Genomic DNA, 14147 nt, shown 5'->3' with positions numbered 1-14147 from the left:
GGACGAGCTCTATGTGGGCTCACTGACATAATAAAAAAAATTTTTTTTTTAATTTACAAGCTGACTTGAAAATTTTTACAGAAATCATCTATTTTTGAAATGAGAAAGTGCCGGGGGTCCTGACTTCCACGTCTACGGCCGACGAGAGCCTGTGACTGTCCTTCAGCGGCCCTGGACCCCCACGGTGCTGGATTCTGACAAAGCTGTGATGTGGTTCAGTGAAGAAAGGACGGCCTTTCCTACAAATTCTGGAAGCCCATTTGTAAATAAAAATGAACCTTGATCCTGACATGCACACACATGTAATTTAACCTTAAATCATCTACATAATCGGTGCGTCAGAGAAGTCCCGGGGAGCCGAGGCGCCAGGTTTTCACCCGGGCCCAGCGGAGCTGCTGGCAGCCCGGGCCCCTGTGGCTGCGGGAGAAACTGAGGCTTCCCGGGGGCGGGTGCCGGGGCGTTCCCCGTTCCCAGCCCCACACAACACGGCAGTCAGTGGGGGGTTCACGTGAGCGCCCCCCAGGCCTCCAGTCCCTGACCTGTGTGTCCAGCCTGAGAAAACTCGCCGCCTTCAACGCTTTCAGTGGGTCCACACACATCACTTCCCTTCAGCTGCGTAACAAACTCCTCACAACGCCTGTAGATGTGGCCATTTCTTGAAATTCCACAAATTTTGTCCTATAATGTGTTGAGGCCAATTTTAGCCTTGCTCTATCTTCCTGGGAGGCTAATCTAATTATTTTTACAAAGCTCCTTCTAATATCCAGTGACGAGTTTTATCGTGGAGTCTTGTGCTCTAAGGCCAACAGCTTACCGGCCGGCTTCCCTTAGCCTCTGCAGTGCGTCATTTTCCCTCTTTTTCATTCCAAACTTTCCTAAGCGGTTCTGAGTTTTTCTCTTTTGTTTTTTTTAAGATTTTATTTGTAAGTAATCGCTAAACCCAATGTGGGGCTCGAACCTACAACCCTGAGATTAAGAGCTGCACACTGTACCCGCTGAGCCAGCCTGCGGTTTGCCCACACTACCTGAGCCAGCCAGGGGCCCCAAGTATTCTGTCTCAGGGTCTTACACTAACTTCTTACTGCTGCAGGAACAAATCGAGTGGTTGAAAAAACCAGACATTTATTCTCTCACAATTTTAGAGGCTAGAACCAAAATCAGGTGCCAGCAGGGCCCTCTCAATCTGAAGGCTCTAGAGCTTTTCTGGACTTGTCTGCCCCCGTGTGCACACGGCCTTCTCTGTGTATCTGCATTCTCTCCTCTCCTTACAAGGGCACTACTCATTGGATAGAAGACCCAGCCTAAACCCAGGATGACTTTACCCGAGATCCTTAACCGGATACCATTTCCAAGTAAGGTCATGTGCTGAGGCTCTGGGTAGACGTGAAGGGGATATCGGATTCCATACCCCACTGGTGCCCGGACAGAGTCCGCCATCTCCAAAGTTGAGCCCAATCTTGGTAGGGGCTGATCTTGCTCCATCCCCTTACCGGGCAACCCCAAGAAGACGAGCGCTTCTGGCCAAATCCTGCCATCTCAGGTCACCTAACACCCCATTAGCATCAGAAGCCCTGAGCCCCCCACTTCCCGGGTAGGCATGAGGCCTCTGCCCCGCCCCCGAAGCCTCCTTGCTGAGCGCAAACTGGCATCTCCAGAGTCCAGGCAGGTCTGGGCCATGCCGGGCTTTCCCTCTACAGGAGGAAGGAGCTTCCTGTTGTCCTCAGGCCCTTGCCACGTGCAAGGACCCTGGAAAAGGGCACCCTCTGAGTGAACGAGAAAGGAGTTCCCACCACACGTGACAGAGCCCACTGCCGTGCCCCCTCCGCCAACTGGAATATCCCTGAGACAGGGCGGACCCCACGGTCAGCACAGACAGCCGCAGCTCAGGCAGTCACCTTGGCCCGGGCAGCCCCCGACCCACTGACGCACGTGCACGCTCTCCGGCCGTTGCCATGACTGCCACCACGTGGCCAAAACAAAGCTGTTCATCCCCAATTCGCCCTCCTGGTGACGACCTCAGAAGTCTTGCCTCCCGGACACGCCAAGACATCAGCGGCAATCATACATGTCTCTGCACATATCTGACACCCCCAAAGCCTCTGGAGACCCCGAAATACCTACAGTGACCAGGCACTCACTTTGCTTCTCGAACACACAACGCTGAGCTCCCAAACGAGCCACACAGGAGAACCTCCCTCGGGCACCAGCCTTAGCATGCGCCCCCAGAGCACCATGCGAACGGCTGGCTTATGCACGTCCGGGTTCAAGGATGTAAAACGCGCTCATTTCAGCCATCAGCCCGAAGACAGAATTACAGAAAAGTCGCCAGAAGGGAAACTTACTGGGGTCTGACTGTCTTTGATGTTTGGTGACAGGTGGCTTTTCGTCCTGCCCGTCCCATCTCTGTCCCACATATGGGCAAGCGGGAAAAAGCCACCCGTGGGGAACTCAAAGCACAGAAGCCGGGCCCACGCAGGAGCCCTGCCTGCGCCCCACCCCGACCACAGAGGAGCAGGCCGCTCGCTCCCCCTTGCGGCCTCCGGCCACTCAGACCTGCATCCCGGGAGCCTCTGTCCCCAAAAGCCTGGCTGTGACAGATGGCCTCTGCAGCCCCTCTGGGAGGTCACGGAGCTGCCTCACTGTTGATAATCGAGCCAAACTGGGGTCCCCGTTGATGCCGCCCCTTCTGCTCTAAGAACTCGGAGGCCCGACGGTCCTTCGCTCCTCCGGGCCGCAGCGAGGCCCCGCACGCAGCCTTGCCGGGCAGAGGTCGCTGCCCACTGGTACACGAAGGCTTCCAGGCACCCCGAGGATCCTGGGCCGTTCAGCTCCTCCTAACCTGCTCCTCGCGCCGCGCTCCTGTGCCGCCTGCCGTGGAGAAGCCACAGGACGCGGTTCCCGCGGTCGCACAGCCGGGCCGCTCGTCCCCTCCTGCTCCGGGTCGCACGCGCTCTCGCCGGGGCTGTGGCGGCTTCTCGGGCGGCCTGAGACGCCTCCGCTCCCCTCCGCTCCCGGGCCGGGCACCGGCTCCCTGCGGGCAGTTATTTCAAGATCCTATCGCGATGCCCGCGCTCCACGGCCGCCGGCAGGGGCCGGACCCGCAGGGAGCGCACGTGCCCTGGCGGCTCCGGGTGGGCTTCCTCGCTCCTCGGGGGCCTCGGGGGGCTCGGAGCCCTGTGACGGCCCGGCCGGCAGACTTCGTTTCTTCTCTCCCACTTGGGGCTTCCGGATTCCGCGGCTCACGTCCGCGGTCTGTGTGCGAGAACTGCCTCCACGACCCTGCCGATGCCGCCTGGGACCGGCGCTCCCTCCGCTGCTCCTGACACCACTGGAACCTTCCATGCATCCTTCGCGGTCCTGCTACTCACGCGTCCTGCGCAAACTGGCCGCACCGCTACTCCCAAGACGCTTTTAAAACGTCAGACCCCAGAGGGCGCCTGGGTGGCTCAGTAGGTTTAGGGTCTGACTGGGTTTCGGCTCAGGTCGTGATCTCAGGGTCCTGGGATCCAGCCCCGCATCGGGCGCTCTGCTCGGTGGGGAGCCCGCTTCCCACTCTCTGTGCCTGCTGCTCTGCCTACTTGTGATCTCTATGAAATAAATAAATAAAATCTTCAAAAAATAAAAATAAACAAAGAACATCCCCAGTGGTTCACACGCCATTCAAGCCGGAGCAGGACTGGTCTACATCTCCTACCCTTTTTCCATTTACCTCACTCATATCTGCATTTCATTCCAAGTAACCTCTTAACTTTTTCACTGGCGCAAAAAACAACTGATACAGAAAAGCGCACGAAACCAAACACAACGTGATGCATCATTACAAAGCAAATATTCCTGCTGCCACCCAAGTTAAGAAATGGGGCGCTGCCTGAGGCCCACAAGCTCCCGTCTGCCCCCGATCCCGGGGTGATTCCACTGTCCGCCCTGTGAAACCCAGCCACGGAGTACAAACACCTCCGTACTCAGTGTTTCTATTCTGGAATCTCTACTTGGTTCCTCTCTGAATCTGTGATGTCAGTGTTCAGGGCTTTGAGCTCTGCTGAAATCCACCTCCCCAAACACAGCAAGCACCGGGTGCTGGCGGGTGAGGACCCCAGCGTCTGTAGCTCACCCGCCGCTTGAGCTCGTACGCTCTCATCTCTCACGTAACTAGTCAGCGCCAAATGTGTGCTGAAAACCGCATTTCAAAACAGAAATAACAGGCGGGCTCGGGTGACGTCATCCCTCCCCAGGGAAGAGTCTCCCTTACTCCTCCCAGGCAGCCAGGGCACCGGGCCACAGACGGGGGGAGCACGGCCCCGCCTGCAGGAACCCGATGCTCCGCCCTCATGGCCCCTTGTTCCCCAGGTCCCTGGGCCATCAGAGGGCTTCGGCCTCTCAGCTGCTGTAGGGTAACCATCTCTGGGGCCAGGCCACCCCATTACCGGCGGCTCCGTTCTGACTGCCACCGGATCTCCTGAACCCCGGTCTAGACGCTCGTTCTGGCTCCCCTGACATCACCCGGCGATGTCCGCATCCCGCCCTGACCGGCTGTCCCGGCAGACAAGTAACCGGCAGCCCCGCGGCCCGCCACTCCCATAGGGAACCCCGCAGACTCTCGGCTGGGTCTGGGGATCCCAGTTACCCTCACTCTCAAATCTTCTTCGACAGATACCAAACGGTTTATGTGAAATCTCGTTCATCAAATGTTACTTATTTTGTGCTAAGCTTGGTTCTTCCAGCCAGTTCTGCGCACATATGAAGCTGCTCCCGGACATCTGCTCCTCTTGAGCCCCGGGACGGGAGGCCAGCCTGCCCGGCCTTCCCAGGGCCTCCTTCCGGGAGGTGGGGACACCGCCTCCAGCTCACAGCCACTGCCGCTCTCCTTGTTTCTCCCGGCCAAAGCCTCCCAAAGCCCAGGAGTCCCTTCTAAATGGACATTCTGGTAACACAGGCTTCTGGCATCCTGGGGAAGTGCTCACGTTTGTCAAACATGCCTCAGTTTCTCCTGAGTTGGGCCTTAGCTGGGACTTGAAACAAGGGAAGGAAGGTCAGAACACAGACGAGAGGACTGCAGAGAGAAGAGAGCCCGCCCGCGGGGACGGGGGACGGGGGACAGGGGACGGGGCGCGCAGAGCCCACAGGCACCCACGGCTGGGTCTCGGCGACGGCTCGGGAGAGGCAGAGACAGGGCTGGGGAGACAGGCTGCTGCGGGCGGCTTAGCTGGAGAGGACGGGGGACCAAGCAGCAGAACGATGGCTTGTTCTGCTGTATCGAGCGCCCGGCTCCAGGAGCCACCCGCCACAGCGGTCACGGCCCCAGACTGTCCATGACCCTGGGAGACAGCGAGGACCTGCGGAGCTCCCAAGAGCCAGAGACTCACCAGCAGGAAGGGGCGCTCCGGACGGTCACAGGCCTGCAAGGCGGACGAGCGCGCAGGCAGGGAGAAGGAGGTCGACTCCTGGCCGTTCTCCGCCTTCCACACCTTGACCAGGCCCAGCTTGTCCACGGTGACAACCAGCTGCAGCCGGGGGAAGGTCACCAAACTCACCAGAGCGGCAGGCTGCACGGGGCTTGACCAGATCTCTGCGCCCTGGGCAACGACAACAGGGAAAAATAACGTACACGGGGCCATTCGTTTCACAAACGCAGGAACCTCGCCCGGGGCACCCGGGGACGCACAGGCGGACAGCTCGGTCCCCACGCCCACAGGAGCCACAGTGCGGTGCAAGCCCGACACGGACGTGGTGCTTCGGGGCACAGCAGTGGCTGAACTGGGGGTGTATGGAAATCCCCGCGTGCCGAGTGGCACCACCAGGACAGGGGATGGTGGGGGCTGGCGCACACAGTGGTCACCCCCAGCTCTGCTAAGCCGGGCCGGGCCGGCAGCTGGGGCCTGGCCACTCGGCTGACCCAGAGGACTTGCACGCGGACCGTCTCCCCCGGCCCCCGGCAGCCCCGCTCTACGGATTAGCTGACTCCGGCTCGCGGGTGAGAACGGGTCACACAGCAGGCCTGTGTCGTCAGCGTAAAATACTCCTCTTCCTGCGAGGGGCCCCGGCCAAGGCCCGAGGCGGGCGAGGCCATGGTCCTTCCCAGGACTGTAAGAACTGGAACGCGTGGGAGAGAGCCAGTGCCCTTGTCCCGGGCACCTGAAGGCAGGACACCAGGGAACCATCCGCGACGCTCTGTTCCTGGCCTCCCACAGCTGCCCCCGGGCTTCCACCCCCATTCTGGGTCATTATGATGCTTTTTCTATCACATGTTCATTTTACCATGATCTTTATCTCTTTTCTCCAACTACAACACTCGGGATTCCTCTGAGTTCCTTTCTCAGCTGATTTCTGTTGCTCGAGCAGCCACGTGACACGGGGACAGGAAGGAGCCTCAGGGAGCACAGCACGTTCACCAGCGTTCGTGAAAGAGGCGTGAGACTCCCTCCCGGGGTCGGGGTGGAAGCGGGGGTCGGGGTCCGAGCGCAGAAACACGCCGACCAGCGACTGCCGGGCAGTGCGCCTGCCGCAGGGCCGAAGGGGGCTGCCGGCGGCACCAGGACTCTGACGCCCGAAACAGACTAACTCGCACCCTGGAATCCTCCGGGGACAGCGGATGAGCAGCGGCACAGAAAGCCAGACCAGACTCCAACATGACCAGTCAAAAGCATGGTCTTATGGACCATGCTATGTGGAAACTAAGAGCATTTTTGAAAAGGAGGATTTACTGAGGCGCTGAGTGGTGCAGCCGGTTGTGTCTGCTCCTGGTTTCAGTTCCGGTGGGATCTCACGGGCCGAGGGATCGAGCCCCACGACAGACCCCCACGCTCAACGGGGAGTCTGCCTGAGACCCCCTCACTCTGCTGCTCCCGCTCGCGCGCGCTCTCTAAAATGAATACGTAAATCTTTAAAAAGAAAGAAATACTTACTAACTGTAGGGAAAGCCGCATGTCAGTTTGCCTCACAGCTCGGGGTGAGAAGCACTCACACGACTACACGACTGCTGACCCTACGGCTACTCGTTTGGGGACAGGACGACTCAGTGGAGACGTGGGAGGAAGAACGGGGCTTGTTCTCTACAGGTTTGCGCGTGAGGAGTGCGAGGGCTGTGCGCCCAGGCGGGACGTACGCCGACGGTCTGGGCTCTGAGAGAGGCTCGTGCCGGCCAGACGGGGGACACCGCAGCAGAGCTCAGCCACACCCAGCCCACGGCTCGTGCTCGTGTCTTCGTTAAAGAAGAAAACGATGACAGTGCGCCTCGTACGTCAGCGGGCATCGCCAGCTCTGCCAGAACACCGGCCACTCTCCTGTCCGCTGTCTGCTCCTGCGTCGTGCCCGCAGACCTGGGGCTGCAGCGGGACCACAGGGCTCCGGAGCGACAACATCTGACGAGCCTGTACCCGACGCGCTCCCCGCTCAGGTGGAGACCGGAGCATCCGGGCAACGCCAGGGCCTCCCGCCCGCAGGGCCTTCTTCTGTCAAGCCCTCCCCCGACCCCGGATGACCGGGTGACCAGGTGTCCGCCGCCCGGGCAGGTGCTTCAGAGAGGCTGCGGGAAGGCGGGCAGCCTCCTGCCCCGGCAACCACAGCGCCGCCCCGTGAAATGACCTCAAACTCAGCCTCGGAGAAGGAAAAGCAAGCACGAGAAGAGAAAACTACCAGCACAAACTGAGAACTGGGCCACGGAGTAGAGAGGAATGACGCAAACGATTTTGTTTCCTTTAAACAAAAGCAAGCACGGGGCTAAGAGCAGGCTCCTGGGAACGGAAGAAGTTTCTGCAAAGCAGGCAGCCAACACACACTCTCTGTCTCCCAGACTCTGAAGTGACCTGTGGGCGGAGCAGGGCCCCCAAGGCTGGCTCGGGGGTATAAGGACGCGGCCCCGGCAGCCGCTTCCCTCGCAACTAACAAGGCAGGCCCAGGTCTCGGTCGGCGTGCTGAGAGCCAGGGTGCCCAAAGGGACAGGGGAAATCTGGGGGAACCCCCCGCCCCGCCGTCTGGGCACGAACTGGGCACTCGCAGCAGACGTGGCCGACGGCGACACGAGCAGGCCTCCCACCGCACGCAGCAAGGACCCCGCGGTGCCTGGCCAGTCCAGCGCTTTCAAAAACAGGAGGTAAAATCTGTAGCTTCCCGGGAAAAAGTCCTGTATAGGCAGTTGGGTTCTATGCATGCAGAAGCCTTGGATTTACAGGGAACCACATGGTTCAAGACTCGGAGACACTTCCCTCCGTCTCAGATGATCAAATCAGGATGATAACGCACGCTCTGCTCTGCTGCTCAGAGAATCCGTGAGAAAAAGGACTCAAAAGCTTTTACGGTGACAACCAAGTGTGACACGCCAGTCTCAGCACTTAATGGTACACAGGGGTTAACTACAAGGGGCAACTGTTGGGGCAAAATGGCCAGGCCTGGACACTGGCTCCACCGTGGATGCGGGGGGACCGGGCACAGGGGCAGCCACCTCACCCCTGCGCTCGTGCCCTCCTCCCCGACGCAGGCCACACAGAGTCAAGGGCAGGCCGGGCTCCTTCTGCAAGCGGACCAGAGTTCCAAGCGCCGCCAACACTTCTCATCTGTACCACGGGGATCCCGCCATCTAGAAGCTGCCCACGGGGGTTGACCGGCTAGTGAAGGGAAGGACCTCACTAAGATCCCGTGGGCTGCGCCCTGCCCCCCCACCCAGCTCACCTCCTGCACATCCCAGGCACGCACAGTGCTGTCCGAGGACACGGTGCACACCACCGACTTCTCCTGCCCATCAAACCGGCACCCGCTGTTTGAGACGTAGGCCAGCTCGTCTATGCCTCCTAGAGAGAACAGAGACTCGCCCTGAACGCACACACGTTATGTCTGGGGTGCGGACTGGGGAAGCACAGGCGGGACACTCTCTCTCTCACACACACGGCGCTCCTTCAGGGACAGCAGTGGCCACAGGCCTCACACCCAGGACCGCCCCTCTCACCAGCCACACAGCCACAACTCCCTACCCTCCTGCTTTCTGTTTCTCTCTGAAACAAATGTAATGATCCCTTCTTCACGGGGGGACTTCGAGCACCAAGTGACTAAGCCAAATCCCGAACCCAGCAGGGCAAGTGCTCACCAAGCAGCCCCTTCCCTCTCTGGCGTGCGTGATCATGAACACCACATCCCAGGGCGCTCGACCCAGGCAGGTGAGCAGCAGGAAAGCTCACAGCCATACCTTCGTGCCCAGCAATGGCTTTGCAGATGAAGTCCTTCTCCGGCCGCCCACATTCCATTCGGAACTCCAGCTCGGCCCGGCAGAGATAGTACTGTTTCCACGTCTGCGTGCCCAAGGTCATCTGGGAGGCTTTGCATGAGGACCAGCGCCTCAGACACAGCTGCCTAGAAAACAGACCCACGATCCCAAGGCAAGACAGGCCAGGTGTTAGAGGAAGGTGCGACGCTGCCCGCAGGACCAGCTCTGGTTCTGGCTTCACCACCTGTGGCTCGTACAATGCACTCTGCCCACGGAGGCCTCAGCTGCCTCCACCGCGGACCGGGGATGGCGACCAGGGGACACCGAGCAGTGCTCACCACCGCCCCGCGGCAGTGCCTCTCGGGTATTCGGCCAGTTTCCTCAACACCCCCATGAAGCAGGTCCTCTGACAACCCCTTGTACGAAACAGGGGCTTTAACTGATCGAAGGCCAAGGGCATGCAGCTTTGGTCATGGGGGGGGCACCTGGGGGTGCTCAGTGGGTTAAGCCCCTGCCTTCATTTTTTTTAAAAGATTTTATTTATTTATTTTTCGGAGAGAGCGAGCACAGGCAGACAGAGTAGCAGGCAGAGGCAGAGGGAGAAGCAAGCTCCTTGCTGAGCAGGGAGCCTGATGTGGGACGCTGGGATCATGGCCTGAGCTGAAGGCAGCCGCTTAACCAACAAAGCCCCCAGGTGTCCCTAAGCCCTTGCCTTTGACTCAGGTTGTGATCTCAGGGTCCTGGGATCGAGCCCCACATCGGGCTCCCTGCTCAGCAAGGAGCCTGCTTCTCCCTCTGCCTCTGCCTGCCACTCACTCTTCCTGCTTGTGCTCTCTCTCCCTCTCTCTCTCAAGTAAATAAAATCTTTTTTAAAAAGTATTTCGGGTTGCCTGCGTGGCTCTGTGGGTTAAAGGCTCTGCCTTTGGCTCAGGTCATGATCCCAGAGTCCTGGGATCAAGTCCTGCATCGGGCTCTCTGCTCAGCAGGGAGCCTGCTTCCTCCTCTCTCTCTGCCTGCCTCTCTGCCTACTTGTGATCTCTGTCAAATAAATAAATAAATAAATAAAAGTATTTCTTGAAGTCCCAACTCTTACTGCTGAACTGTCCATTTCTCCCCTTAGCTCCGGCAGCCCTTCACGCATGCTGCTGCTCTGCTCAGGTACGTGGGCACCTGTAATTTGCAGATCTTCGGGGATGGACTGACCATTAAAGCAGCCTTCTTCGTCTCTACAATGCTTCCTGTCTTACAGTCTGTCTGATACCAGCACGGCTGTTACAACTTTCCTTTGGTTACTGTCTGTACGTACATCTGTTTCCATCCTTTAACTTTCAACATATCTAAGTCTTTGAACCTAAAAAGTTTGTCTCTTATAGACCACGTAAAGTCGGAAACTATTTATCCGCTCTGACCACCTCTGCCTTTTTACTGGAGTGGACACTTCATACGTTTCACATAATTTGTGGCAAGGCATGATTTACATGCCATCTTGCTACTTATTTCTAAGTTTTATGCATTTTCCCCTCTAGTCTTCTGTTTCCACCTTCTTTTGTGTTGAATATTTTCTAATGCACTATTTTATTTCCCTTGTCATTTCTTCTACCTTATTTTTTGAGTTCTTAAGGTTGTCATGGAGGGTAATCTAGTTTTGCTTACCATCAACTTAATTTCCACAGTACTCAAACACCCTGCTCCCAGGTAGCACCATCTCCTGCCCCTCCAGCTGCGCTGCTACATCTACAAATTACATTTTATACACGATATATGCCTCAACAGAGATCCCCACATTATTGTTTTATACGGCTGTAATTTAAACCACAAAGAAAAAGAGACTTAAAAATAAGCACATTTATACTGCCTCTTACAGACACCTACAGACTTACTTCACTAGTGTTCTTTTTTCTAATGTGGAGTCAATTTACTGCCTAATGTCCTCTCCTTTCAACCTGAAAGACTCCCTTCAAGATTTCTTGTAGGGCAAGTGTATAGCAACAAACTCTCTCAGCTTTCGCTAATCTTAAACGGTCTTCATTTTCTCCTTTATTTTTCGAGACATTCAACTTTAAGTAAAGATCTTTTCTTTCAACACGTTCAGTGTCATCCCGCTACCTTCTGGGTCCCGTGTTGTCATGAGACGCCAAACGCTAAATCTCACGGGTCGGGTCGCACAGGAGTTGCTTCGCTCTTGCTGCTTTCAAGATTCTCTAACTTCAGCTTTCAAGTTTGATTACAATGGGTCTTCAAGTATCTTATCTTTTTAAAGTAATCTCTACCCCCAAGGTGGGGCTTCACTGAACTCCTGATTCTCAGATCAAGAGCTGCGAGCTCTACCCACCGAGCCAGCCGGGTTCCCCTCCGTGTCCTGACGTGGACAGACTCGGGGAGACCGCCGCGCGGCCTGCCGCACTAGGACGACACTGGTGATGCACAACTCTTTGAGTTTATCCCACGGGCAGGTCACTGAGCTTCTGCACGTGTAAATTAACGTCCTTAATCAGATTTGGGAAGTTTCCAGACCTTACTTCTTTAAATATTTTATTCCTCCCCCTTTCTCCCTCTCATCCAGGGACTCCTGCTGCGCAGTGACGGCGCGCCTCATGGTGTCCCACGGGTCTCGCCCGCAGCTGGTTTCTTCCGTCTTCATATTCCTTCTATTCTTCACACCGGATAATATCCACCAACCTGTCTTTATTTTTTTGTTTTTTTTTTTTTAAAGACTTTTAAAAATTTATTTGACACAGAGATCACAAGCAGGCAGAGAGGCAGGGAGAGACAGAGGAGGAAGCAGGCTCCCCGCTAAGCAGAGAGCCGGATTTGGGGCTCGATCCCAGGACCCTGAGATCATGACCCGAGCCAAAGGCAGAGGCTTAACCCACTGAGCCACCCAGGTGCCCCTGACCGATCTTTAAATTCACAGATTCCATATTCTGTGGTTAAACCCTGAGTGTGTAGACTATCACTGTCTGCTCTACAATTTCTACGTAGTTATTTTCAGAATTACTCTTTATAGATATTCTCTATCGGATGAGACTCTGTCCTACTTCCCTTTAGTTCTTTGCACATGGTCGCTTCTAGTTGTTTGAACATAATGGAAATAGCTGATTTAAATTCTTTCTCAAAGTTTCTGTTGTTTATTTCCTGCATGTAAGCTACACTTTTCTTATTTCTTTGCATGACTCATAACTTCTGTTGAAAACTGAACATTTTAAATAATGTCGAATTCTAGAAATCTGAACCCCCCCACCCAGGCCTGCTGTTTCAGCTATGTGCTGTTATTGTTTATTTAGTGACATTTATGAACAAATTCTGAAAAGCCTGCGTTTTTTTGTCACACATGGCCACTGAAGTCTCTGCTTAAATTAGAGCTCACCAGCGACTGGCCACGGATTTCCAAAATGCCTGGAACTACGAAGTCTGCTGCTCATCCTCAAAGGGCCCCTGTGCGTGTTGGGGTGCGCATTCAGCACTCAGTACAGCAGCCGAGAGCTGTGCCCAAGCCTTCACCTCCTACTCGCGTAGAACCTCCAGGTCAGCCAAACAAGTGAGTTTAGAGCCTTCCTAGGTCTCCCCTGAAACTGTGCACACGCCCGTTGCATGTGGCTGGGCTTTTCGATTCCCAGGCAAGTGTCAGAGTTTTTCAAAGCCCAGGCCCCTAAAGACATCACATTCTCAGCTTCTTCTTTTAAGCTTTTTGGTTAGCCTATTTGCTCGACTGCTGTCCATCATCTCTGACAGTCACAAAGTTAATCAGGTGTCAGTTACTGTTTTGACAAAGGTCCCAAAGGAGAGGCTTTCACAATGAGTGAACTCCAAGTCAGACCAAATAAAAACAGTAGGCCCCTGGGGTCTTCCAAGAAATACCAGCAAGTCAAATAATGACAATTCTCTGGTAATGAGAATCCAATCCCACTCTTTCCCCTCCAGTGACTGCCAGGCTCCTGGTTTCACGGGATCGTGAGCTGATGACGTTCAAGACTAACGCAGAACTAGAGACATTCATGGGAACAGGGCAAGAAAACTTGCTGTTCTAAGATTCAAATATTTTTTCTTGAATGAACACTTCCTTGACTACTACATGTCTCTTGTTAATTTCCAGAGTTCTGAAAAAGTCGATTTTGACAATTTGTGTCTTTACTCACTGCTTTCAGAGGAGAAAATTTTCCAAATCCACCGTGTTCCAGAGCCTGCACTGCGCTTCCAGGCGACTGCTGGCCATTCTAGGAGAGCAGCTTTGTCACCAGGCTTTTGAGCGTAAGAACACTAGCGCACAGCACTGTAGAGAACTGAGAACTCTGCGTCGAGTCTGTGGGCACCACAGTGAGGGAGACGTGGCTCTTACCACAGGGCACTCTCGGCCAGTGGTCAGGAGGAGAAGCAAAATGGACGTTCACGGGAGAAACGTGTCACTTCAAAGGCACAACCTGCGACACGGGACCTGAGCACAGAGAGTGGACTTCTGGTTGGGAGACGGCACGAAGGCTGCTCGGGCAGAGGCTTCTGGCGCTGCACGGGGCGGCTCGGCCCGGCGCTCCTCCCTCACCGCGAACACAAACGAGCTCAGGTGGGAAACGCGTGGCCCATGGCCTCGGTGAGGACAACACGCAGTCGTCAGAGCTTCTCCGTCCACTGAGCACCTCCACGTCAGGCCCCCTCACACGCTGAGAGAGAGCAGTGCCCGCGCCGGGAGAAGGCTCCCCTGTGCGTCCTGGAACACCGGGCCTGGACGGAGCGTACGAGGGCTCCAGGGAGCTCAGGTCATGACCTCCGAGTCCTGGGATCAAGCCCCGAGTCGGGCTCCCTGCCCCACAGGGGGTCTGCTGCTGCTTCTGTCCCTCCCCCTACTTGTTCTCTCAACCGCTCTCTCTCAAATAATAAATAGAATTTTTTAAAGATTCAACTTAAAAAAAAAAAAAGTAGCATGCTGGCAGCCTGTGCGCCCAACGGACCCCGATTACTC

The 14147-nt window shown here is 56.1% G+C and overlaps 1 protein-coding gene across 3 annotated transcripts in view; it reads right to left on the bottom strand.

Moving 5' to 3' along the window:
* LOC309845847 (F-box/WD repeat-containing protein 12-like) overlaps positions 1 to 14147 on the bottom strand; it is a 33232-nt gene that overhangs the window by 13896 nt on the left and 5189 nt on the right. For 2 of the 3 annotated variants that reach the window (XM_082694226.1, XM_082694225.1), the window contains exons 3-5: positions 9176 to 9339; positions 8665 to 8783; positions 5364 to 5573 (exon numbers count right to left, since the gene is read on the bottom strand). In XM_082694226.1, the coding sequence (XP_082550352.1) occupies positions 5364 to 5573; positions 8665 to 8783; positions 9176 to 9339 (493 nt within the window). The remainder of the gene's footprint in view (positions 1 to 5363; positions 5574 to 8664; positions 8784 to 9175; positions 9340 to 14147) is intronic. The other variant, XM_082694227.1, reaches the window with a different exon arrangement.

Source organism: Mustela nivalis, assembly GCF_964662115.1.
Source record: "Mustela nivalis genome assembly, chromosome: 13".
Lineage (NCBI taxonomy): Eukaryota > Metazoa > Chordata > Mammalia > Carnivora > Mustelidae > Mustela > Mustela nivalis.
This window is presented reverse-complemented; position numbering and strand designations above follow the sequence as displayed.